Source organism: Erythrolamprus reginae, chromosome 10, assembly GCF_031021105.1.
Source record: "Erythrolamprus reginae isolate rEryReg1 chromosome 10, rEryReg1.hap1, whole genome shotgun sequence".
NCBI classification, from domain to species: Eukaryota; Metazoa; Chordata; class Lepidosauria; order Squamata; family Dipsadidae; genus Erythrolamprus; species Erythrolamprus reginae.
In genome coordinates this window covers 47,648,036-47,674,069 of record NC_091959.1, presented here as the reverse complement: position 1 = coordinate 47,674,069, position 26,034 = coordinate 47,648,036, and the positions used below count along the sequence as shown (strand labels likewise).

Below are 26,034 nucleotides of genomic sequence, written 5' to 3'. Positions count from 1 at the left end.
AAGTATCACAGAACTGATAAGGGACTTGTACCAATTACCAGGTTGTTTGGAGACGAGTGCTCTTTGCTCTACCAAAAGAGGGCTTGGTTTAAGTGAATTTTCATTATAAAGAACATTGTTTTGAATTTTCAAACGTGTGTGTGTGTGAAATTTGTACCTGTGAATTTTTGGGAGGAGTCTACCAGAGCCCGACAGAACATATGTATTATACTTAGAAAAGGCTGAACTGGGTGCTCACTGGTAAATAGATTCTAAAGGTTTTGTCTCCAAAACAGCTCGTGATATCATGATCAAATACACAAAACCAAGTGTTCAAAAGAAATCAGTCCATGCAACATATTACAATCTAAGATTCCAGAGTTTAAGGAACAGGCTTCCATTTTAACAGGAACATTATATAAGTACAGGAGATGAGTGAAATCTGAATGAAGCCGTATACCGTATTTTTCGCTCCATAAGACACAGTTTTTTTCCTCCCAAAGTAGGATGAAAAATCAGCCCCGTCTTATGGAGCGAAGATGTAGGCAGGGAGGGGGGGGAGGCGCTGGAGAAGAGGGGGCGCAGGGACGGGGACGGGGGGGGGGGGAATCGTCTGAACGCGGTTCCGAGTTGGGGGTTCGGGGGGGTGCTGGAAAGCCCCCCAGGCCGGCTGCGATCTTTTAAAACAGCCGCGCCGCTTCCCAGCTGACTCCTGAAGCCAAACTTCCGCGCTTCAGGAGTCAGCTGAGAAGCGGCGCGGCTGTTTTAAAAGATCGCAGCCGGCCTGGGGGGCTTTCCAGCACACACACCCCGAACCCGCTTCCCAGCTGTTAAGTTATTCTGTTATTGTAATAAATATTTTAGCCCACTTTTTGGCTCAAAATATTTTTTTTCTATTTTCCTCCTCTAAAATCTAGGTGCGTCTTATCAGCAGGTGCGTCTTATAGAGCGAAAAATACGGTAAATGTAGGGTCGTACTTACCATGGTAGGAGAGAAGCTTCGCATTTTTAGATCATTTACCCAGATCCTGGTGACCTCTTTAGTTGAAGTCTCCTTTTTAACAGCACCGTTACTCATATCGGCTGAAAGGGAAACATCCCAAAGGATTAAACGTGAAGGAAAATGTCTGTGTTGTAATAAATGAATTCTCGACGCTGGGGTAAATAGGAGGCAAACTTTTCCTTCACCAAAACCCCACAGTGCAGGTGAGCTTAAAGCTTCAGTCTTAAATTTACGACTATCAGGAGGATGCAAAGTGTTAAAAGCACCAAAGTGGGATGAAGATTACACCAAATTTCCCACACAGGGGTGAGAGAACGGAGAAAGGAAACTCTACAACCCGTTTCAATAACCGAAGTGATCTTACCAACCATAATGTTGTTTACTACATTTGGGGACACAAGAATTATGTCTGTGAAAAAAGGCAACATTTGGGACCTCAATGTTTTTAACATCCAATTATATTATTATTATTATTATTATTATTATTATTATTATTATTATTATTATTATTATTATTAATTGAATTTGTATGCTGCCCCTCTCCGTAGACTCGGGGCGGCTAACAACAGTAATAAAAAACATCATGTAAATCCAATGCTAAGAACAACTAAAAAACCCTTATTATAAAACTAAACATCCATACAAACAAACATACCATGCATAAATTGTAAAGGCCTAGGGGGAAAGAATGTCTCAATTCCCCCATGCCTCACGGCAGAGGTGGGTTTTAAGGAGCTTACAAAAGGAAAGGAGGGTGGGGGCAATTCTAATCTCTGGGGGGAGTTGATTCCAGAGGGCCGGGGCCGCCACAGAGAAGGCTGTTCCCCTGGGCCCTGCCAAGCGACATTGTTTTGTTGACGGGACCCGGAGAAGGCCAACTCTGTGGGACCTAACCGGTCGCTGGGATTCGTGCGGCAGAAGGCGGTCTCGGAGATACCCTGGTCCGGTGACATGAAGGGCTTTATATATATTTTAGCTTTCTTTTTCTCTACCTCGGGGTCCCCAAACGTCACAACTTTAAGGCTTGTGGACTTCAACTCCAAGAATTTTCCAGCCACAAGCCTTAAAGTTGCCAAGTTTGAAGACCTCTGTTCTACTAAATGAATAATTATGGGTAGGATGATTAAATGGCCAAGGTTGGGCACCCCTGGACTAAAGAATTCCAAATACAGGTAGACCTCAGCTTACGACCAACATTGATCTCTGTTGCTAAGCAAGAGATTTGTTAAGTAAATTGTGCCCCAACTTGCCACAGCTGTTAAGAGAATCACTGCAGTTAAGTTAGTAAAACTGTTTTTATTTTCCCCGCAGACTTGAGGTCGCAAAAGGCGATCCGGTGAACCAGGGACACTGCAACCGCCATAATTGCTTCAATTGCATAGGATTTGTTGTGTTTGGAGAGCTGGTCATAAGAACCTAAGAAGAGCCCTGCTGAATCGGGCCGAAGCCCATCGAGTCCAGCATTCTGCGTCCCACAGTGGCCCACCAATTGTCCATGGGGATCTTGAGCAGAAAGAGAAGGCAAGACCCTCCCTTTCCCTTGACCCCCAACAATGGGACACAAGGAAACCCTGCCTGCCTCAACCACCATAGAGGTGGCACTTGGACATCCGTTTCAATAACCACCGAATCAGAACAGTTCAGAACAGTTAACATAAGTTGAAGGGACACCATTCCCTCTCCCCCAAGCCCGCCCGCCATTAATCCATTCAGACGATTCCACTACTTACTCGCCGCGGTCGCCACAGGAGGGGCAATGTTGGGCGGAGGCTTCAGCTTCATCAGTTCGTTCAGACTGTTGTTCTTGAGGAGATCTTTCAGCTGGATCTGGTCCTTGGGCACGGGGGTGGTCAGGGTGTTGCGTGCCACAGGGACCGTCACCGAGGGCCGTGTGGTGGTGCTGGTTTGTATGATCTTTGCTACGGTGATGGTCTGCCTGGTACTGGTCACGGGGGTCGTTTTCGCCATGACGAGGGTCGTCCCCAGCGTAGGCAGCTGGTTGATTTGATTCAAGACAAAGGTTGTGGTGGAAGGTGGCTGCTAAAGGAAAAGGAGATTGGTGTTGGTTACTACCTAAGGTCCTGAAAAGCCCTGTTGGCCTTACTATCAGAATATGTCTTACTATAGGGCAGGAGTCCTCAAACTTTTTACACAGGGGGCCAGTTCACTGTCCCTCAGACTGTTGGAGGGCCGGACTATAAAAAAAAACTATGAACAAATCCCTATGCACACTGTACATACCTTGTTTTAAAGTAAAAAACAAAATGGTAACGTACTATTTAGAGGGGGGAGAAGGTCTAAAATTCATATATGTTTATGTTTTGTTTTTAATATATTTTTGTTGACATCTGATTGGCTATACAAGGTTTTCCTGGCTTATGAAAAATGCATAAAGAAAGAAGGAAGCACTTTGGCATAATGGTTAATAAGTTAGAAATATAATTGGTGTTGCACTTTTTGAAGAAACATTAAGGAGGAAATTTAATTAAAAGAAAATGAATATAACTGGATGGGAAAAGTAGAAAAAAAACCTTGCAACTTTTTTTGATGATTTATATTTGTTACTAACAAAATACTGCATTTTTCATGGAAAATTAGATGGTACACTGTGTTGTTTGAATGTATGTTGAGAGAAAAATGTAAAAAAATTACACACACCCCAAAACAGTCCTTCCTTCCTCTGTCCCTCCATTCATTTCATTCTTCCTTCCTTCCTTGTTCGCTCCATTTCTCCTTCCTTCCTTCCTTCATTCCTCTCTACTTCTCCTTCCCTCCCTCTCTTTCCCTTTTCTTTCTTTCTCTCTCTCTTTTCCCTGTGCTCTTGTCACTCACCAGCGGGCCGGATAAATGGCCTCCGTGGGCCGCATGTGGCCCATGGGCCATAGTTTGGGGACCGCTGCTATAGGTGAAACGCAATACATGTTACATTGATGTACAAAATCTGAATAATGATTCAAATGAACGATGCAGATCACCTGGATTGCATCTTATCGCTGTTAAATATCTTTGTAAATAGATCAAACAGTAGCTATTTGCACTGCTAGGGAATCCTTCATCTAGCTAATGAGTCAAACCAGTTTGTATATTCAAACAACAAACTGCAAACAAATGTTAGACACAACTCTCTGAGCAACAAAATAAACACAACCCGGGTTGATATTAAGCCCTGTGTGAACACAGCCGGTAGACCTTTGTCTCTGGTTAAGCAAGTTCTATAAACGCAATCAGTAAGTGGGGTGTGCTTTTGGTCATAATCCCCAATTCACAGCTCAAAGGAGGGGCAGGCCAAGCATAGTTGGTGTGGTTTCTTGTATTGTCTGAACTCAGTCATGGTTCTGGTATTGCTTACACAGAAGTCAATCTACTTTGGCCAATGAAAACTTTCTCAGATAAAAGTGTGCGGCAAATAGCACATCTGAGGCAACTGACAAAAGGAACAATGCAACATGTTACATTCTTAGAGAAGCCTGGTAAAGAGATTAATGTGACATAAAGTCAATGCAATGCTTTAAATGGGCCCACAGAATATAGTTTGAAAAAGTTTTATTTCCCAGAGATGAACATTATAAATCTAGCCTTAATTCTTTATTCCCATAGATGTCAAGCAGGTTTGATATATGGCAGACGCACAGAAGGTCAGTATCAATTTTACAAGTCCCAGGAAATGTGAGAATGAAAGCTTTCCATTTACAGGTAATAAGGTAACAAAGTTTAGAATGATGTTGTTTTGCCATGTTAAGGTTGATAAAATAAATATTACCCAGCTTTTTTTCTGCTTAGAAATAAATAGATTGTATCAGTAATGCATTCTTTCCCCCAGGGAAATAAAATGACTCAAATGCTACTAGACCATGACAAATACAAAATTGTAGAAATATTTTCTAACCGGTTGAATTGCTGGAGGTGGAGTTGCGAGGCCCATATCTGGAGAATCGATGTCAAACAAGTCATTTGGGCTAATTCCACTTTCACTTAAAGCTGTAAGCAAAAGATCTTGTCCTGGTTCCACCATTTCTGAAACAAGAGCAAATGATAGATAAGTATTTTCCACCAGCTTCTACTAAACTGTTATTCCTTTTATCCTATTGCCTCTCGGTTGCCATCCCTTTTAAAAGTTCCCCCAACTTAGTTCAGAAGCACCTAAAACATGTGGCAAAAAATTATCATTGCAGAAGAAGGCTGAATGAAAATTAGATTAAGATAAGCATTTGTCTGAAATTTCTATTATAGAGTTTCCTGCTGAAACAGGGCTGCAACTAGAAGACCTCCAAGATGCCTTCCAGGTCTGTTATTTTGTTAAATCCCTCCTTCTCCAAGTCGTTCTCTCAAGACCAACAGTTTCACTAAACGCCAAAGTACTTCCAGTTTCCCCAGCCCAACGAACAGCCATCTTCTTTGTAAATAAACCACGAATCCAAAATACAAACATGATGAAATATCTCATTAATCTTTAGAGCGTAAACAGCAGACAGAATCAGAGACTGACAGTGCTAGAGACACTCAATCTAAGAATATCACAGACCTGAATCACCTTTAACATTTATGCATCCATTAGCCACCCCCTAAAAATATTTCATTTATATTTGTTTAGCCTTATTTAGGAAGGGTCCATGTGCCTCACAGAGGAACTTCCAACTTTAGCTTTTTTTCCTAGGCAAATTTTCCTTGATTGCTACTAGGAGGTAGACCGCATCACATTATAGCTAAATACTGTACTCTGTTGGAGTAAAGGGTGTTTTTTTTTAAAAAAATTGTAACTGCTCACAATAACTTTAGCCCCCTTTCTCTGAAGTCACCCAAGAGAGGAAGCCTCTGCCTTTGGCCATGAGTTTCCAAGAATTAAATTTAAAAAGAAAACAGGAACCATAAACTTCACTACTAGAAAGCAACATACGCATTGCAATTTACAGCTTAAGCTTCTTCGATTTACTCCCTACAGTGACAAGCCCAGATTGCACAACTTGTCAGGGGTTCGTTTTCAAAGCTTGACTTGCAGATTTTCATACTCCCTTTTCAAAGGGTTGAATGAAAGAAAAGAAAAACCAAACACAAAGACACGTGGCAACTCAAAGTTCAAACTGCCCTGTGTTGCTAACCTAGAGGCCAGGGTAAAACTTCCTCAGAGCTACCAAACAATCCTCAAGACCTTCAAGAATTATGAATGAGCGCTCCTTAACCATGCGTGATATCAAAACAAAAGGTTCTGGTGCTTTACTGAAGATTGCAGTGATCTTCTTCAAGGTCTGAAGCTGAACAATTAGCATTTGCTTTGTGAGACACAAATATCACTTTCCAAAACAGACTGATAGAAAATTATGCATCAATCAATACAACCAACGCAAGCTTTGCTTGGAGAAAAGTGTTTAAGGAACGTAGAATCAACCAGGCAGGCAGGCATTTTACTTGCCTGCGATCTTCTCAACTGTCCTTGCCAGGATGTAAAATCTAATCAAAGATAATCCGAATAAAGTCACAGAGACAGCTCTGATATGCAAGAGAGCATCGTAAGAGAGAAAATAAACCTTATAAATCACCCTAGGTGGCCTTTCCTGCCATGTGTTGTAGAACATAAACCTCAGGAGAGGGTTGGATCTAAGTGAACACTCAGACCCTACATTTGCCCCAAGATCAACCTAAATAAATATTGTCAGCAGCAGCAAATCTAGCGGGCCAGAGAAGGGTAACCAATCGAGAGAGACCTGGAAACAGTTTCTCCTGAGCCAGCCAGGAGGAACAAACTGAACCCGCCCCCCTCTTGTTTAGCAATGTCGTTTGGCGGGACCTAGGAGAAGAACCTTCTCTGTGGCGGCCCCGACCCTCTGGAACCAGCTCCCCCCAGATATCACAGTTGCCCCCACCCTCCTCGCCTTTTGCAAGCTCCTTAAAACCCACTTCTATTGTCAGCCATGGGGGCATTGAAATTTCCCTTCCCCCTAGGCTTATAGAATTTATACATGGTATGCTTGTGTGTATGAGTGGTTCTTTAAATTGGGGTTTTTAGATTGTTTTTAATATTAGATTTGTTTACATTGTCTTTCTTTATTGTTGTTAGCCACCCCGAGTCTTCGGAGAGGGGCGGCATACAAATCTAATAAATAATAATAATAATAATTTCCCACCCATTAGATGACTCCAGGTACCTTTCCACCCAGCACCCCTGGGAACAAAAAAGGCAGGAAAACAAGGGCTGGGAGAAGGAGGTACCCTCTGCAAATATGGGGCAAAGGCAAAGTTTCCCAGGGCTGTGGAGGGGCCACCCTGAGTGCATACCACGATCCACTATAATTCCCCAGACACCTTTGACTTTAAATCTTTAACATACACACATATATATGGACACACTATGTAAATCGATGTATATTATATACAGCATGGGTATGTATATATGCAGAAACTTAGACACACACAAGCTGTGTAGCATGTGTGTGTGTATATAAACATAGTGTGTGGGTGAACGTATGTATGTATGTATGGTATACAGGGGTTTAATTGTTTGTCTTGTAAATTGTTTTTTAAACTGCTTTTAGAGGTTTTTGTACTAATTGAAGTTTTAGATTTTTGCTGTGAGCCGCCTAGAGTCCCTAGGGAGTTGGGTGGCATAGAAATCAAAGAAATAAAATAAAGGGAAGCCAGTTGCTGGGGCTCCCACCCGTTTTTCCTACACTATTACTCTCCCCTGGAGGCTTCAAAGCCAGCTTTTTCTTTCAATTTCTTAAACCATCAAGACACATATGGTTTTTTGCTGAATTTGAAAATTAAGGGAGACTAGGATAGATCTATTTCGGCCTTATCAGCTAGCCATACCCACTGGGACTTGAACCTGCAACCTTTGCCTTGTAACACACACGCATACACAAACACACATATATATTGTATGTCAATAGGGGTCAATATGTCGATGTATGTAAATACATTGATTTACATAGTGTGTCCATATGTGTGTTTGCTGGAGATTTAAAGCCAAGGCTGCCTCTCTTTCAGTCAAAATACACACACCAAACCACACAGACCTTATTTAATATATAACATTAAACTGTACGTGCCTATGTGAACTTCTTACTTAAACACATCTGCACTATTTAATATATACCATTAGGATTTCTATTGGGGGGCCAGGAGGGTCTCGCACACACCAAACCGCATGTACCTTATTTAATATATAACATTAAACTGTACGTGTACGTGTAAAAACACCCGTAAAATTTAATATATAACATTAAATAGGATTCCTTTTTGGGGGGCAGGAGGGTCTCTCTCCCCCCAAGGCTTCCCAGCGAGGCTGCCTCGTGTTTTCGCCTCTTTCCTGGGGATGCAGCACCGAAGCCACTCGGATCCTCCCCGGGCGCACGCAGAGGGCGGCCGGGAAAGACCTTCCCTCAGAAAAAGTCCCGCTTTCTGAGGAGAAACCCCTGCCCCGCGTCCCATGCGGACCCACAGCGCTTCGCCATTGGTCGCTCCGGAGCCCCCGCGGGGTTTTTTTCTCCTCAGGCGGCAGGGACTCGAACCGGGAAGCCGGACGGGGGACTCACTCTGGCCGCGTCGGGAAGGTTCCCGGTCGTCGTTCCCCTCCTCCTCCTCTTCTTCTTCTTCCTGCGCCCTCGCCGCCGACGCTGCTTCCTCGCCGCGGCCGTCGCCTCAGCAGCCGTCGCGCCGCTTTTTAACTCGCCGCCGCCATCTTGGCCCGCGCGCCCTCCGCTCGCGCCCTCCCTCAGGCGGAGGGGGGGGCGAGCGAAAGGGAGGAGGCGCGCCTGCGCGGAAGGGTCCGACGCCGCCGCAGCAAGAGGCAGCGATGTTGGCGCCGCGCCACGTGACTTTCGCCTCCTGTTGCCGGGCGAACCAGGGCCACGTGACTGTCGCGCGGATTTTTTTTCCTTCCTCTTTTTCCCCCACCTTCTCCCCAAAGAATAAGACGGTCGCGGTGCGCATGCGCGAGCCAAGCAGACTCCTCCCCTCGTGGAGGTCAGGTGGTCTCGCCGGGCCAGGTCACGTGATAGCGCGCCGAGGCTGGTTCCTGAAGAAAAGGAGGGGGGAGGGGAGGGAAAAGGAAAGTAAAAAAAAAAAAAGATGGAGGCGCGCATGTTTTCCAGCGCCTCATCGCGGAAAGGCCAATCCGGGGTCGGATTCCCGGGTCGCTTCGTTCCCCCCTCTCGCCGATGGAGCGGTTCGACGGCGGTCGCGGCTTCGAAAGTTCATCTAGGCCCGTCTTTTTTTTTTCCCTTCCTCCCTTTCTGCACGTTGGGAGGGGCAAAGAGGAGGTCGAGGAGACGACGGTTGAAGGTCACGTGATCCGCCTGGCCCAAGATGGCGGCGTTCTTACGTCGCCACGCAAAGAGCGGACGCACGCCTCGCATCGCGAGAGACGCCGTTGCATGACGGGAAAACAAGTCCTGGGACGAAACGTCATTCTAGAACAAACAGCCCGATAGAGAGCACTGCGCAGGCGCAGTAATACGCTGCAGTTTTGACAGTTTTGCTCGGGTTTTTTTTTTTTGCTGCTGAATTTATAGCATTTATTTATTTTTCATCTTTGTGTTTTTTAACAAGACAAAACGTGATGCAGATAAGCAGGCGATCCTTTGAGGAGCAACCAGTGCCTTCTATTAAGTCTTATCCATCAAGATCTCCCATAAAACGGGCAATGCGATCCCGAATTTTTTATTCCAGGCTCGCTTTATATTTTCAAGGGCTGTTTTGAGTCGGACGTCCCCCTTTGCAAGATAAAAAAAAACCCCACCGGCAGTGAAACTTGAGACCACCCGCTCTGATGCAAAAATAAATAAATAAAACGCCGTGATTCTCTCCAAAGCGAAGCCGGTTGCAAAGGGGAGCGCCGCCATCTGCAGCCGCTGCGAACGGATTCCCACGTTGCGATTCTTGCCGCGTCCCCCGGACTCTCTTCTTATAAAATACAGAATTCTTTATTGGCCAAGTATGATTGCACACACAAGGAATTGGTCTCCCGCGTATGTCCTTCGTGGGATCGGCCACGAGCTGTTGACACGTGTCTGGGAATGACCCCATTCACACGACTCCCAGCTTCCACGCTTCCACCCACGTGGCCTTTTCCCCAGCAGGAGAAAAGGCGGAAGAAGCCGCGGTGCGCCTCCGCCAATCAGGAGCCTCCTCGCCGCCCAATCAGCGCCCGGCCAGTTCATTTCAAATTCTTGCCTGCTCGGATTTTACCACCGCCAAGCGGGCAACGCCTTCCCGCCGCCCAATCGGGAGGTTGGAGGCGTTTGAGTGGCAGGCCGAGGGGGCTGGGGGGTCTCTTTCCACCCCCCCTTGAGAAAAGCCTTGGCAGCCCATCGGGAAAGTAGACGGGGGGGCTCCCTTCGCTCGTGGCTGGGCTGTCAAACCTCCCGAAGGTTCCTTTGGCAGGCTGGAGCATGGCGAAAGGTAATGCACAAGGAAGTGGATGATGGGTTGGGGGATCCTGATGGATGGGGAGGGCGGATCTGGTGATGGAGGGGCGACGGGAGAGGGGGATGATGGGGGCTGCGATCCACAATTGGAGCAGGGATGGCCCCTTTAAGATCTGCAGGCTTTTAACTCCCAGAATTAACTCCCAGAGTCTTGTATTGGCAGTTCTGTTAGCAAAAACTTCAGAAGGGAAGGATTTATTTATCTATTTATCTATCTATCCAATACAAATGTAAAGTTAAAAAGAATAAAAACACGTAGTAGTAAATATCAGGGAAAGAAGAAAAAATATGAGAATAGAATACGTCAATGAAGAATAGAGGAAAAGATATATGAATGGAAGAAAAGATATATAAAATATAGGAGGGGCAATTGGACAGGGGACGGAAGGCCCACTAGGGCACTTATGCTCACCCCTTACTGACCTCTAGGAACCTGGTGAGGTCAATCATGAATAGTCTAAGGCAGAGGTCTCCAAACTAGACAACTTTAAGACTTGTGGACTTCAACTCCCAGAATTCTCCAGCCAGCACAGCTGGCTGGAGAATTCTGGGAGTTGAAGTCCACAAGTCTTAAAGTTGCCTAGTTTGGGGACCCCTGGTCTAAGGGAAAAAGGTTGGGGGTTGACACTAGGGGTCGTGATTTCTGATAGTCTCCAAATGGGTGAACAGTGCAGTCAGGCAGTGGGGAAAGCAGGTAGAATGCTTGGCTGCATAGCTAGAGGTATAACAAGGGAGATGGTGATCCCGCTGTATAGACCGCTGGTGAGGCCACATTTGGAAGACTGTGTCCAGTTCTGGAGACCTCACCTAGAAAAAGAGATGGATCAAATTGAACGGGTCCAAAGACAGGCTACAAAAACGGTGGAAGGTCTTAAGCATCAAACGTATCAGGAAAGACTTAATGAACTCCATCTGTAGAGTCTGGAGGACAGAAGGGAAATGGGGGACAGGATCGAAACATTTAAATATGTTAAAGGGTTAAATAAGGTTGAGGGGGGAAGTGTTTTTAATAGGAAAGTGAACACAAGGACAAGGGGACACAATCTGAGGTTAGTTGGGGGAAAGATCAGAAGCAACATGGAAGGATGGAAGGATGAGTCAACCTTGAGTCAGGAAGGAGGAAGGAAGAAAAAAAAGGAAGGAAGGAAGGACAATAGCAATAGCACTTAGTCTTATATACTGCTTTATGGTGCTTTTACAGCCATCTCTAAGCGGTTTACAGAATCAGCTTTTTTATTTTTTATTTATTTAATTTGACTTCTATGCCACCCGATTCCGAAGGACTTAAGGCGGTTTACAACAATGTAAAATACAAAAACAATAGAAAGAGCAGCTCGGTCCAAGAGGGGTGGACTTCAACTCCCAGAATGCCCCAGCCAGCTACAGGGGAAACCTCGGAGTGGAAATCCACCTATCTTCAGATTGAGAACAAAACCAATTGAGAATTCTGACTAAAACACCCGTGAATTTGTGCAAACGATGGAAAGACTCACCTGGGCGATTTATTTGCCCATTTTTCCCCTTGTTGCTTTCTTCCAGGATGGGTCTCCTCTTCAGATTTCCTTGTGGTCTCCAATCCTTAGCAACCACATTCCACCCTAATTAATTTTTATTTTTCCAAAAGCTTAGGGCAGAGGGTACTAATTTTCTCAGTGGGGAAATTAAAATAATTCTCAGAATAGCTCTGAGCCTTTGTTATTCTCCTTGAGGAAAAGTGGAAATCCACCAGGCTATTGTTTCTCAAGTTGTTTATGATGTTTGGACTTCAACTCCCAGAATCCCCCCCCCAAAACCTTCAGGAATCATTGACTGATTGATTGATTGGTGTTGATAGATGGATAAATAGAGGGGGAGAGAGGGAGACAGAGATATAGATGGATGGATGGATGATACATTGAGACATCGATGATATAGATCAATTGAAAGATAGATTGAGAGATTTAGATAGATTGAGAGATAGATTGAGAGATAAATAGAATGAGAAATAGATTGAGAGATAAATAGATTGAGAGAGAGATTGAGAGATAGAATGAGAAATAGATTGAGAGATAAATAGATTGAGAGAGATTGAGAGATAAATAGAATGAGAAATAGATTGAGACATAAATAGATTGAGAGAGAGAGATAAATAGAATGAGAAATAGATTGAGACATAAATAGATTGAGAGAGATTGAGAAATGGATTGAGAGATAAATAGAATGAGAAATAGATTGAAAGATAAATAGAATGAGAGATAAATAGTTTAAGAGATAAATAGATTGAGAGAGAGAGAGATAAATAGAATGAGAAATAGATTGAAAGATAAATAGAATGAGAGATAAATAGATTAAGAGATAAATAGATTGAGAGAGAGAGAGATAAATAGAATGAGAAATAGATTAAGAGAGATTGAGAGAGAGAGAATGAGAGATAAATAGAAGAGATTGAGAGATAAATAGAATGAGAAATAGATTGAGACATAAATAGATTGAGAGAGAGATTGAGAAATGGATTGAGAGATAAATAGAATGAGAATTTGAGAGATAGATTGTGAGATAAATAGATAGATTGAGAGATAGATATATTGAGAGATTGAGAAATGGATTGAGAGATAAATAGAATGAGAAATAGATTGAAAGAGAAATAGAATGAGAAATAGAATGAGAGATAAATAGATTGAGAGAGAGAGAGAGATAAATAGAATGAGAAATAGATTAAGAGAGATTGAGAGAGAAAAATTGAGAGATAAATAGAATGAGAGAGAAATAGATTGAGAGAGAGATTGAGACATAAATAGATTGAGAGAGAGATTGAGAAATGGATTGAGAGATAAATAGAATGAGAATTTGAGAGATAGATTGTGAGATAGATAGATTGAGAGATAAATATATTGAGAGATTGAGAAATGGATTGAGAGATAAATAGAGAGAGAGATAGAGAGAGAGATAGGTGATAGAGAGAGAAATGGAGGGAGAGATGGGTGGAATAGATGTGAAACCGAAAGCAAAGGAAGGCCCAGAGAATCCACTGGATCCCCCCCTCGCCCGCCCCCACTTGGAGGATCTGCCCGCTTGGATCCCTCCCAGCTCCCAGACCGGGGCTGGCCCACCAGGGGCGGCGTGGGTGTCCGGGAGGCGTCTCCCGGCGCTGGGTCCCTGCGGCTCCGGGCGGGCGGCGGCAGTAGTAGTAGCGGCGGCGGCTCCTCCTCCTCCCCCTTCTCCCGCCGCCGCTGCTCTGCCAGCTGTGCCCGCCGGGCCCAGAGCGCGCGGGGTAGCGGCGGCCGCTTCTCCCCTACTTCTCTCTCGCCCTGCACAGGCCGGCGGAAGATGCCCAAGCCGGGGAGGGCGGAGTCGACCGCGACCGAGGACTCCGGAGGAGGAGGCGGCGGAGGTGACAAGCGGGAGCCGGCCCGGCCCAGGATGAACGGGGTGAGGAAGCCCAGCTCGGCCGGGATCGTGGGCGGCGGAGGCGTTGGCAAGGGCACCGTGCGCCCAGGGCGCAGCGTAAAAGCGCACGGCTGGCGAAGGGCCTGGATTGTGGGGCGCGCGGCAGGATCGGGCCCTGAAGGGGGGGGAGTGGGATGACTTAGAAAGTGGGGGCTTGGCCACTTTTCCCCCAAACCCCCGGCCTCGCCCCTTCCCACCCACGCTCCCATCCGCCTCCTTTCTCTTTCCGGGGAGAGATCAAAAAATAAAGGAGCCAGCAGGGCGTCTCTGCAGCCAACAAAAGGCAACAGGCTCTTGCAACAGGCGGGCTGGGGGGCTTCCCCCTCCTGGCTGGGGAGAATGAGCTTTGTAGTCGAGCTCTCGGGGCCAGACGGCCTTGCTGGTGGAAGGGCAGAAGGGTGGGTCTCTCCCCCTCCCTGTGGGAACCCCCTTTTCCAGGAAACAGGTTTTTACTATTCTGTATTCAGTGTTTCCCAACCTTGGCCACTTGAAGATATCTGGACTTCAACTCCCAGAATTCCCCAGCCAGCATTTGCTGGTAGGGAATTCTGGAAGTTGAAGTATTATTATTATTATTATTATTATTATTATTATTATTATTATTATTATTATTATTATTATTTAGATTTGTATGCCGCCCCTCTCCGTAGACTCGGGGCGGCTCACAACAATAACAAAGACAATGTAAGAACAAATCTACTAATTTAAAAACACTAAAAAACCCATTATTAAAAGCAAGCATACGCACAAACATACCATGTATAAACTGTATAGGCCCGGGGGAGATGTCTCAGTTCCCCCATGCTAGTTCCAGAGGGTCAGGGCAATATCTTCAAGTGGCCAAGCTTGGGAAAGACTACGGTACATTCTGTATTCAGACTACATCCTGTATTCAGGCTATGTTTACATTCTGTATTTAGACTATTATTTGCTACATTTTTATTTTTTCATTGGTCAAGTATAAAATTGAGCTGGGTCCAAAGACGGGCGACAAAAATGGTGGTAGAATGAAACAAGCGAGTCGAATGCTTGGCTGCATAGCTAGAGGTATAACATTCAGGAAGAGGGAGATGGTGATCCCCCTGTTTAGAGTGCTGGTGAGAGACCCCATTTGGAATAATACTGTGTCCAGTTCTGGAGACCTCACCTACAGAAAGATATGGATCAAATTGAACGGGTCCAAAGACGGGCTACAAAAATGGTGGAAGGTCTTAAGCATAAAACTTATCAGGAAAGACTTCATGGACTCCATCTGTCTAGTCTGGAGGACAGAAGGGAAAGGGGGGGACACGATTGATATATTTAAATACATTAAAGGTTCAGGGGGGAAGTGTTTTTAATAGGAAAGGGAACCCAAGAACAAGGGGGCACCATCTGAGGTTAGTTGGGGGAAAGATCAGAAGCAACGGGAGAAAATATTATTTTGCCGAAAGAGTAGTCGATGCTTGGAACAAACTTCCAGCAGACGTTTTAATTAACCCGCGCTCTGTGGCTCAACCAAGTGTAGGTACTTAATCTCCGGTGGATTATTATTCAGCAAATTCTACCGAAGTCAACAACGGCGAACGAGGCCTGTATAGAAACATAGAAACATAGAAGACTGACGGCAGAAAAAGACCTCATGGTCCATCTAGTCTGCCCTTATACTATTTTCTGTATTCTATCTTAGGATGGATCTATGTTTATCCCAGGCAGGTTTACATTCAGTTACTGTGGATTTACCAACCACGTCTGCTGGAAGTTTGTTCCAAGGATCTACTACTCTTTCAGTCAAATAATATTTTACCACGTTGCTTTTGATCTTTCCCCCAACTAACCTCAGATTGTGCCCCCTTGTTCTTGTGTTCACTTTCCTATTAAAAACACTTCCCTCCTGGACCTTATTTAGCCCTTTGACATATTTAAATGTTTCGATCATGTCCCCCCCCTTTCCCTTCTGTCCTCCAGACTATACAGATTGAGTTCATTGAGTCTTTGCTGACACGTTTTATGCTTAAGACCTTCCACCATTCTTGTAGCCCGTCTTTGGACCCCTTCAATTTCGTCCATATCTTTTTGTAGGTGAGGTCTCCAGAACTGGACACAGTATTATTCCAAATGGGGTCTCACCAGCACTCTATATAAGGGGATCACAATCTCCCTCTTCCTGCTTGTTCTACCTCCAGCTATTTCTCCAATCTCTCCCTTCTAGGAGAACATCTTCACTTGTCAAGCCAAAATCTACAGCTACGTGCATCCCACTAAAGTCTCCACCTCTCGGCCACCGCTTCAGGAGGAGAACTCCACCGCCCATCCCGAGACGAAAAGCCAAACCTGCAAACTTGAAACTTCTTCCCAGAAACTGGAAGGTGAGTATAAATTTCTCTCCTAGGAGTTAGTGGTTGCTCCTCGTCCTACTTTCTAATTTCCGGGGGTCCAAAAGGGGGGGGGGAAAGTAAGTGACCGACAAGGTCCCACAGAGTTGGCCTTCTCCGAGTCCCGTCGACTAAACAATGTCGCTTGGCGGGGCCCAGGGGAAGAGCCTTCTCTGTGGCGGCCCCGGCCTTCTGGAACCAACTCCCCCCCCGGAGATTAGAACTGCCCCCACCCTCCCTGTCTTCTGTAAACTACTCAAGACTCATTTATGCCGCCAGGCATGGGGGAGTTGAGATATTCCTTCCCCCTAGGCCAGTGATTTTCAACCTTTTTTGAGCCGCGGCACATTTTTTACATTTACAAAACTATGGGGCACATTGAGGGGGGGGGCGGCTAAAAAAAGTTTGGACAAAAAAATTCTCTCTCTTCCTCCCTTTCGCTCTATTTCTCTTTCCCTCTTTCTCTCCCTCTTTTTTTCTTTCTCCATCCCTTTCTTTCTCTCTTCCTTCTTTCCTCTTTTTTGCTCTTTCTCTCTCCCTCCCTACTTCCCTCTATGTCTTTCTCTCTCCACCTTCCCTCCCTCTCTTTCTTTCTCTCTCTTGCTTTCTTTCTCTCTTGTTCTCTTTCTCTCTCTTGCTTGCTTTCTCTTGCTTGCTTTCTCTCTTGTTTTATTTCTCTCTCTTGCCTGCTTTCTCTCTCTCTCTTTCTCTTTCTTTCTCTCTTTCTCTCTCTGAGCTTCGCGGCACACCTGACCATGTCTCGCAGCACACTGGTTGAAAAACACTGCCCTAGGCCATTACAAGTTATGCATGGTATGTTTGTGTGTATGTTGGTTTTTATTATAAGGGTTTTTAGTTGTTTTATTAATTGGATTTCTACGGGCTGTTTTTATCATTGTTGTTAGCCGCCCCGAGTCTGCGGAGAGGGGCGGCATACAAATCCAATAAATAAAATAAATAAAGATCTCTTAGTTTTTCCTCTTTCCTTTCGCCCGCAAATTTGCAGACCGAGTACCGGTGGGCGACTCGACCTGCAGCGTTGCAAAATCCGACCGCCGGAACAGTAAAGCCACCGAATGTGAATCTTCCGCAACTGCCGCCGGCCCTAATCCCGAACCGACGGAAACTCGGAAACCTCCGCCGGCCGATTCAGACGTAGTCCCCTCCCAAAAGCAAGTCCCAAACCAGGGAGGCAAAAAACCTGCGACCCGAAGGAAGTGAGTCCAACTTTTAAAGGGATGGGTTTAAAGTGATGTTTTTGGCATTTTTATTTTTTATTTATTTTATAGAAACATAGAAGTCTGACGGCAGAAAAAGACCTCCTGGGCCATCTAGTCTGCCCTATTTCCTGTATTTTATCTTACAATGGATATATGTTTATCCCAGGAAGGCTTAAATTCAGTTACTGTGGATTTATCTACCACGTCTGCTGGAAGTTTGTTCCAAGGATCTACTACTCTTTCAGTAAAATAATATTTTCTCAGGTTGCCTTTGATCTTTCCCCCAACTAACTTCAGATTGTGTCCCCTTGTTCTTGTGTTCACTTTCCTATTAAAAACACTTCCCTTCTGGACCTTATTTAACCCTTTAACATATTTAAATGTCTCGATCATGTCCCCCCTTTTCCTTCTGTCCTCCAGACTATACAGATGGAGTTCATTGAGTCTTTCCTGATACGTTTTATGCTTAAGACCTTCCACCATTCTTGTAGCCCGTCTTTGGACCCCTTCAATTTTGTCAATATCTTTTTGTAGGTGAGGTCTCCAGAACTGAACACAGTATTCCAAATGTGGTCTCACCAGCACTCTATATAGCGGGATCATAATCTCCCTCTTCCTGCTTGTTATACCTCTAGCTATGCAGCCAAGCAGCCTACTTGCTTTCCCTACCGCCTGACTGCACTGTTCACCCATTTTGAGACTGTCAGAAATCACGACCCCTAAATCCTTCTCTTCTGAAGTTTTTGCTAACACAGAACTGCCAATGCAATACTCAGATTGAGGATTCCTTTTCCCCAAGTGCATTATTTTACATTTGGAAACATTAAACTGCAGTTTCCATTGCTTTGACCATTTATCTAGTAAAGCTAAATAATTTACCATATTACAGATGCCTCCAGGAATATCAACCCTATTGCACACTTTAGAGTCATCGGCAAATAGGCAAACCTTCCCCTAGGTCACTCACAAACATATTAAAGAGAATAGGACCCAGAACTATTGGACCCAGAACTATTATCAATTGGATTTGTTTGTCGCCCTTCTCCGAGGACTCAGAGTGGCTCACAACGTGTCAACGTTTTTATTCATTTATTTATTTATGGGAATTTTTTTGTGCTGCACATCAAGATAATTTAGAACCCACCCTTGGGTGGAGAGGCTTTGGGTAACTTAATTCCGAATTTTGGGAGTGTCTAGAGGCAATAAGAAATCCCCCAGTCCTTTCACATTGTCCTGTTTTTTTCCTGTTTTCAGAGGCCAAGGAAAAATACCTCCGAATCGAAAAGTAACTGACTATTATCCGGTTAGAAGAAGTTCCAGAAAGAATAAAAAAGAATTACAGGTATGGTCTTGACTTAACAGCTTCCCTCTTACTACTAACAAATGTGTCCCTTTTTGGGTCTGCCAAAGAACCATGCAAATTGCCCCCAGGCCTCAGACTTTGCCCAGCGGGATAAAGGAATAGCCAAGGATTTTAAAAAGAAGATAGGGTTCTATGGAATGGAATGGGCTGTTTTAATTCCGCACAGCTGTTTTTAAAACAAAGAAAGTAACTCATAGAATAGTCGAAGGTTTCTATGCAGGATCTTCCTTCCAATAACGCTGACTTTTTAAAATATACACTGCTCCCCCCCCCCCCAAAAAATATTATTATTATTATTATTAATAATAATAATAATAATTAGATTTGTATGCCACCCCTCTCCGAAGACTCGGGGCGGCTAAAGGGAACTCTTAAACAACAGAATGTAACTCCAAGTAAATCAAACTTTTGTGAAATCAAACTGTCCACTTAGGAAGCAACACTGATTGACAGACAATTTCACATGCTGTTTGTTCACATTCAACTTTGTACAGAACAAAGTCTTCAATGAGAATATTTCATTCATTCAGATCTAGGATGGGTTCTTTGATGGTTCCCTTTATTTATTTTTTGAGCAGTATATATATATTGTAGATTGTTGTGAGTTCGGGTTTTTCCCCTGTGTAATATTTTGAATATTTGTAGCAGTAAACTCCTTGTGTTGTCTTCTATCTCGTAGACAGAGGAGAAGAAGCGGATCGATGAGTTAATCAAGAGTGGGAAAGAAGACGGGATGAAGGTAATTGTATATTTAATAATAATAATAATAATAATAATAATAATAATAATAATAATAATAATGTGGGACTACTGTGGGACTTCCGACTTCAGACTGACCGAATTCTGAAGCATAACACACCAGACATTGTGATCGTGGAGAAAAAGAAAGTATGGATCATCGACATCGCAATCCCAGGAGACAGCAGAATTGAGAAGAAGCAGCTAGAGAAATTAGTGAAATACGAAGATCTAAAAATCGAGCTGCAACGACTCTGGCATAAGCCCGTGAAAGGGGTCCCAGTGGTACTTGGCACGCTGGGCGCAGTGCCAAAGGATCTCAGCGGACATTTGAAAACCATCGGAATGGACAAAATCTCCATCTGTCAATTGCAAAAGGCCACTTGACTGGGATCGGCACACATAATTCGCCGCTACATCACGCAGTCCTAGGAGCTTGGGAAGCGCCCGACTGGGGATGAAATATGAAATCCAGCATAGTGATCTCGTTTGCTGTGTTGTACTGACATAATAATAATAATTTATTAGATTTGTATTTCATCGATGGCATTTAGAAATCGCCCACCTCACCTATAGACTGCCACGGGCTGTGCATGCAGAGAAGTAAAAGCTATAAAGATGTGTTATAAATATCTCCAAAAGCAGTTAAAAGCAAGGCTACAATAACACTGGTCAACAGACAAAAAAAATCATCAGCAAAAATAATGTGTCTGTTTTATGGAGTTTGGTGTGCTGATTCCAAAAATATGCCTTGTTCTGCTTCATCACATAAAGTTTCTGATATAGAACATTTTTGTTATGTCATTTCTGATATGTAGGTTACTGTTTTCTTAATTTTTGTTATGTCATTTCTGATATGTAGGTTACTGTTTTCTTAATGTCGCCAGGAAATTCCTTGTGACAAATTCCAAGACAAATTCCTTGTGTGTCCAATCACACTTGGCCAATAAAATTCTATTCTATTCATATTTCTTATACCTTATAATAATGATACTGCTCCGTGGAAACTATACCTGCTACGGAAAAACAATACTGTATACATTTTTGAACTCAAAACCAAAAAAAAAATGATTCAGAAAACTACAAGATCAACTGCGATGATTACAAAACATATTTTTTGTAGACCTGTGTTACTGTTTTAGGAACATAGGAACATAGAAGATTGACGGCAGAAAAAGACCTCCTGGTCCATCTAGTCTGCCCTTATACTATTTTCTGTATTTTATCTTAGGATGGATCTATGTTTATCCCAGGCATGTTTAAATTCAGTTACTGTGGATTGACCAACTACGTCTGCTGGAAGTTTCTTCCAAGCATCTACTACTCTTTCAGTCAAATAATATTTTCAAAGTTTTCCCTAATGAATAATTTCTTTTGCTCTCCTCCGCAGATTGATTTTATTGACGGCAAGGGCCGGGGCGTCATTGCAACCCGACATTTTAACAGGGGTGAATTTGTGGTTGAATATCATGGAGACCTCATTGAAATTACGGACGCAAAGAAACGGGAAGCAGCTTACGCCCAGGACCCGTCGACGGGCTGTTATATGTACTATTTCCAATACTTGAGTAAGACTTTCTGGTAAGGTTCCTTCTCCCTCTCTCCTCCCTCCCTTCCTCCCTTCCTTCCTTATTATACTGCCCTTACAAAAAGATATGGATAAAATTGAACGGGTCCAAAGACGGGCTACAAAAATGGTGGAAGGTCTCAAGCCTAAAACCTATCAGGAAAGACTCAATGAACTCCATCTGTAGAGTCTGGAGGACAGAAGGGAAAGGGGGGACACGATGGAAACATTTAAATATGGTTTTAAAAAATGTTCAGGAGGGAAGTGTTTTTAATAGGAAAGTGAACACAAGAACAAGGGGGCACAATCTGAGGTTAGTTGGGGGAAAGATCAGAAGCCAGGTGAGAAAATATTTGACTGAAAGAGGAATAGATGCTTGAGACAAACTTCCAGCAGTCATGGTTGGTCAATCCACAGGAACTGAATTTAAACATGCCTGGGATAAACAGATCCATCCTAATATAAAATACAGGAAATAGTATAAGGGTAGACTAGATGGACCAGGAGGTCTTTTTCTGCCATCAATCTTCTATGTTTCTAAAACCAATGTTTCTAAGGTCGCCCCAAGTCCTTGGAGAGGGGTGGCATACAAATCTAATAAATAATAATAATAATAATAATAATATTTTATTAATTTTTCCTCTTAAAATGAGAAAATAGCTCTAATGAAAGAGGTAAACTAAGAGTAAGGGAGGCCAGGACACGGTTGTCTTAAAGTTGCCAAGTTTGAAGACCTAGAGCCCAGACTCCATGGTTGATCGCACTTGGGTGATTTCTGGACGTCAATCTTAAAACGAAGCAAAGTCCACCCATCTTCAACCTAGTTTAGAACGATGACGTTCTTATTTTTAAACAAAAATTCAAACTACATAATAGCAAACTGGTTTAATTCACCAGCCCGCTAAAATACCTCTTTTAAAGGATTTTTGTAAATTGCTATCCATGATTGGTTATGACCTATAAAGCCCTTCATGGCATCGGACCAAAATATCTCCGGGACCGCCTTCTGCCGCACGAATCCCAGCGACCAGTTAGGTCCCACAGAGTTGGCCTTCTCCGGGTCCCGTCGACTAAACAATGTTGTCTGGCGGGACCCAGGGGAAGAGCCTTCTCTGTGGCGGCCCCGACCCTCTGGAACCAGCTTCCCCCGGAGATTAGAACTGCCCCCACCCTCCTTGCCTTTCGTAAAGTTCTTAAGAGGCAGGCATGGGGGAACTGAGACATCTCCCCTGGGCCTATGCAGTTTTATACATGGTATGTTTGTGTGTATGTTTGCTTTTAATAATGGGGGTTTTAGTGTTTTTTTTAATTATTAGATTTGTTCTTACATTGTCTTTGCTATTGTTGTGAGCCGCCCCGAGTCTACGGAGAGGGGCGGCATACAAATCTAATAAATAATAATAATTGGGCGAAGGAAATGTGGTTTTCTTTTTTTTTCTTTTTTTTAAAAAAGATTTTATTAAATATATACATTAAAAATATACAACAAGAAACGACATGGTGACAATATATACACATAAGAAAGAGATGAAAAAAAGGCAAAATAAAAAGGAAAAGGAAGAAGATAAGAAAAGAAAGAAATAAAGCATCCTGCTTTATACATAACATATTTGGTATCATTATTTAAGATTTGCACTACCTAAAGAGTAGTGCAATTTACATGCAGCTTACGTCTGGTTTACCAAGGAAAATCTTCCTTTTAGCAATTATTACATATTTAATACATAAATACAACCTTGTAATTTCCTTGTTATATCAATCATGTATCCTTTTTTTTTTTTTTAATGGTATAATAGTGCTATAATTTGTTAATATTTGTTGAAATGTGGTTTTCATGTGAGTTTTTTCTCCTTTTGTCTCTTCCCTTGAAACCCACCCGACCCCCTTAGTGTGGACGCCACGAAAGAGACGGACCGCTTGGGGCGTTTGGTGAACCACAGCAAGTGTGGGAATTGCCAGACGAAGCTCCACGACATCAGCGGTGTCCCCCACCTCATCCTGGTGGCCTCTCGGGACATCAAAGCCGGCGAGGAGCTGCTGTACGATTATGGGGACCGGAGTCGTGCTTCCTTGGAGGCCCATCCCTGGTTGAAACACTAAAGGGATCCCTGGCGTGAGAGCAGGCGTTGGGGTTCTCCTCGAAGAGGACTTTGTTGGCAGCTCTTGGGGGAAGGTTGCCTTCGAAAAGCCTTCTTCGTGGCCGGCTGCAAAGCCAGGAGGGACAATGGAGTCTTCCCACCTGAACGGATTTCAATATGGGAGAACTGGTTTTATTCTTCTTGTTATTTCTATTCCTCCTCCTCTTCTTCTTCTTCTTCTCCACCTCCTTCTTCTCATCCCTTCTTTTCCTCCTCCTCATCCCCCCTACTTATCCCTCCATCCTTCTCCCCATCTTCCTCTTTCATCCTTCTTTTGTCTCTTTTCTTCTTCTTCCTCCTTCTTCCTTTCTTTCCTTCTTTCTTTCTTCTTCCCCCTCCTCCCTTCTTTTCCTCCTCCTCACCCCCTTTACTTATCCCTCCATCCTTCTCTTCCTCTTTCATCCTTCTTTCGTCTCTTTTCTTCTTCCTCCTCCTTCTTCCTTCCTTTCCTTTTCTTTCTTCTTCCCCCCTCCTCCTCCCTTCTTTTCCTCCTCCTCACCCCCCTTACTTATCCCTCCATCCTTCTCTTCCTCTTTCATCCTTCTTTCGTCTCTTTTCTTCTTCCTTCCCTTCTTTCTTTCTTCTTACCCCTCCTCCTCCCTTCTTCTTTTCCTCCTCCTCATCCCCCCGCTACTTATCCCTCCATCCTTCTCATCTTCCTCTTTCATCCTTCTTTCGTCTCTTTTCTTCTTCATTCTTCCTTTCTTTCCTACTCCTCATCCCCCCCACTTATCCCTCCATCCTTCTCCTCCTCTTCCATCCTTCTTCTTTCTTCTCTCTTCTTCGACATCGGCTTCCAAGAGAATTCCTCCTTCGATCCGTTCTTCCCTTCTGCATGGACATCTATGAAACATTCAGGTTGACGCATTCTCTCTCTATATATATATATATATTTTTTACAAAAGCAACCCTTAAATCTTGAAACTGGATCGGAGGTGGAATTGCCTTGCTCAAGAAAAGGGCGAAGAATGAAGTTTTTGTGTGAAGGAGACCTGGTTTTGCCCCCCTTTTCTTAGCCGGGCACCGGAGAAAGCTATACAAGAACATTTCAGGAACCGTCTAGCTTTCCTTAAAGGGGTTTGGGCCCTTTGTCCGGGATTTATCACCTCCGTTTTGTCCGGGCTGGAGATTTGGGGTCATCCGTGGCTCAGAAAACTGGAGAAGGAAGATCATGTCCTCTGCTAAACGGCCAGGAGATCGAAATCGAAACTCCTGGCCTTTTCAAAACAGCAAGGGGGAGAAATTTGGAAATCTGCTGAGAATCAATGGATTTGTCGCCAAGGGGCCACCACCGAGAAGACCGGGCTCGTCTCGTCTCTTTCAAGGTCCAGGTTTCCCGTGTGAACTGTGGGATTTGGTGCTGCGTGCCGCCCTCCGTTTTAACTTTGCGCTGTTGTGAGCCATCAAAACAATCGGCGAGTGGGAGGAAGGAAGCAAACTCATACAGGCAGGCGAGTTTCCGAGTGTGACCGGCTCTAAGCGGCCTTACTTGCTTTGGCACAGCTGGGAGAAGAAGACACTGCTCTTAGATCCGCGGTGCTTCCTGGCACCCCAAAAACTCTTCTCCCCGGGTTTTTGCAAAATAGGTTGCGGGTTCCAGGTTGAGAAACTTGTGGTTTGGCTCCGGGTGGCAACAGAACCAGCAGAGGAGTTGAGCTATGCACCTGTATTTTTGCTCCCTATCTCTCTCTTTTTTTTTTTGGGAAAAGGATGGAAAGAGGAGTTTTTAATGGGATTTGGGGCTTGTTCTTAAACGGGGACTTTTAGCAACCCATTTTAGGATGAAATCACTCCCCTGCATCAGCTGTTTGGATGGAGGTTTTGTATTTTAACTCGGCGTTTCACAAGTGGATCAGAGCGAACGGAATGGATTAGGTGGCTTGGGACTACATTTCCCAGAATTCTCAGCTCTCATCCCTGTTGGGTGGGGGAAGGTTGAGGTGAGGGCTGCAGTAAAGCACTTTGTGAGTGGGGGGAAAGAATTGTGAAACGCATGAGGATTGGGAGGCAGAATCGAGAAGTGTGTGTTTTTAAACGCTGTGCCCGAAATTCACCTGTGCCGTTCCTTCCCACACCTGCCTGGCGCTCTCCCGGAGGGCGGGGTTGACACACCTGGCTGGGAATCCTGGGAAATGTAGTCCCAGCCGAGGGTCACACTCTTGCAGGGCGAGAGATCGAGCGAGCACCGTTTTGATAAATACCGTGACATTGGCGCGACAAAAAAAAAACAACGGGGACCTAAGGAGCAATGTGTTGGGGTTTTTTTTTAGAAATGATGAAAAAGGAATGATCTGAATAAAATTTGTCTCTCCGCGCGAGAATATAAATAAAGTGAACTATTTATTAAAAGCGAAGGCCTTCTTTTGTGGCTAACTCGACAACGAAAGAGGCCTTGGTTGTTCAGATGAACCTATGAGTTGATTGTGGAGTTGCTTTCCCACATCGTACTAACAAGTCGTCGCGTTTCTTTTATTATTATTTTTCAAACCGTGGTTTCTTCTGCGAATCGAGGCCATTGCGGCACAGTAGAATGAACGAGCCAGGTTTGGGTTGATGATAATAATAATAATAATAATAATAATAATAATAACAACAAGCAAAACTACTGTGGGACTGACCGAATTCTGAAGCATAACACACCAGACATTGTGATCATGGAGAAAAAGAACGTATGGATCATCGACATCGCAATCCCAGGAGACAGCAGAATTGAGGAGAAGCAGCTAGAGAAATGAGTGAAATACGAAGATCTAAAAATCGAGCTGCAACGACTCTGGCATAAGCCCGTGAAAGTGGTCCCAGTGGTACTTGGCACGCTGGGCGC

The 26,034-nt window shown here is 44.1% G+C and overlaps 2 protein-coding genes across 5 annotated transcripts in view; one reads left to right on the top strand and one right to left on the bottom strand.

Moving 5' to 3' along the window:
- SBNO1 (strawberry notch homolog 1) overlaps positions 1-9,280 on the bottom strand; it is a 46,435-nt gene extending 37,155 nt beyond the window's left edge. The window contains exons 1-5 of one of the 4 annotated variants that reach the window (XM_070763195.1): positions 8,512-9,207; positions 4,869-4,996; positions 2,713-3,022; positions 1,347-1,391; positions 962-1,062 (exon numbers count right to left, since the gene is read on the bottom strand). In XM_070763195.1, the coding sequence (XP_070619296.1) occupies positions 962-1,062; positions 1,347-1,391; positions 2,713-3,022; positions 4,869-4,994 (582 nt within the window). In that variant the 5' untranslated portion in view covers positions 4,995-4,996; positions 8,512-9,207. Of the gene's footprint in view, positions 1-961; positions 1,063-1,346; positions 1,392-2,712; positions 3,023-4,868; positions 4,997-8,511 lie in introns of all 4 variants that reach the window. The other 3 variants (XM_070763196.1, XM_070763197.1, XM_070763198.1) reach the window with 3 other exon arrangements.
- Positions 9,281-10,166: 886 nt separating this feature from the next.
- Positions 10,167-25,559, top strand: KMT5A (lysine methyltransferase 5A). The gene is made up of 8 exons (XM_070763199.1): positions 10,167-10,378; positions 13,700-13,812; positions 16,022-16,178; positions 17,191-17,401; positions 18,659-18,746; positions 19,447-19,506; positions 20,896-21,086; positions 22,962-25,559. Exons 1-8 carry the CDS (start codon positions 10,369-10,371, stop codon positions 23,170-23,172), a joined length of 1,041 nt encoding a protein of 346 aa, XP_070619300.1. The 5' UTR covers positions 10,167-10,368; the 3' UTR covers positions 23,173-25,559.
- Positions 25,560-26,034: the final 475 nt, after the last annotated feature.

Excerpts from the sequence above, each read along its gene's own strand:
- KMT5A (XM_070763199.1), top strand. Across the intron at positions 13,813-16,021 it reads CCCGGCCCAGGATGAACGGG|GAGAACATCTTCACTTGTCA; the intron begins GTGAGGAAGCCC and ends TCTCCCTTCTAG. Across the intron at positions 21,087-22,961 it reads TACTTGAGTAAGACTTTCTG|TGTGGACGCCACGAAAGAGA; the intron begins GTAAGGTTCCTT and ends CGACCCCCTTAG.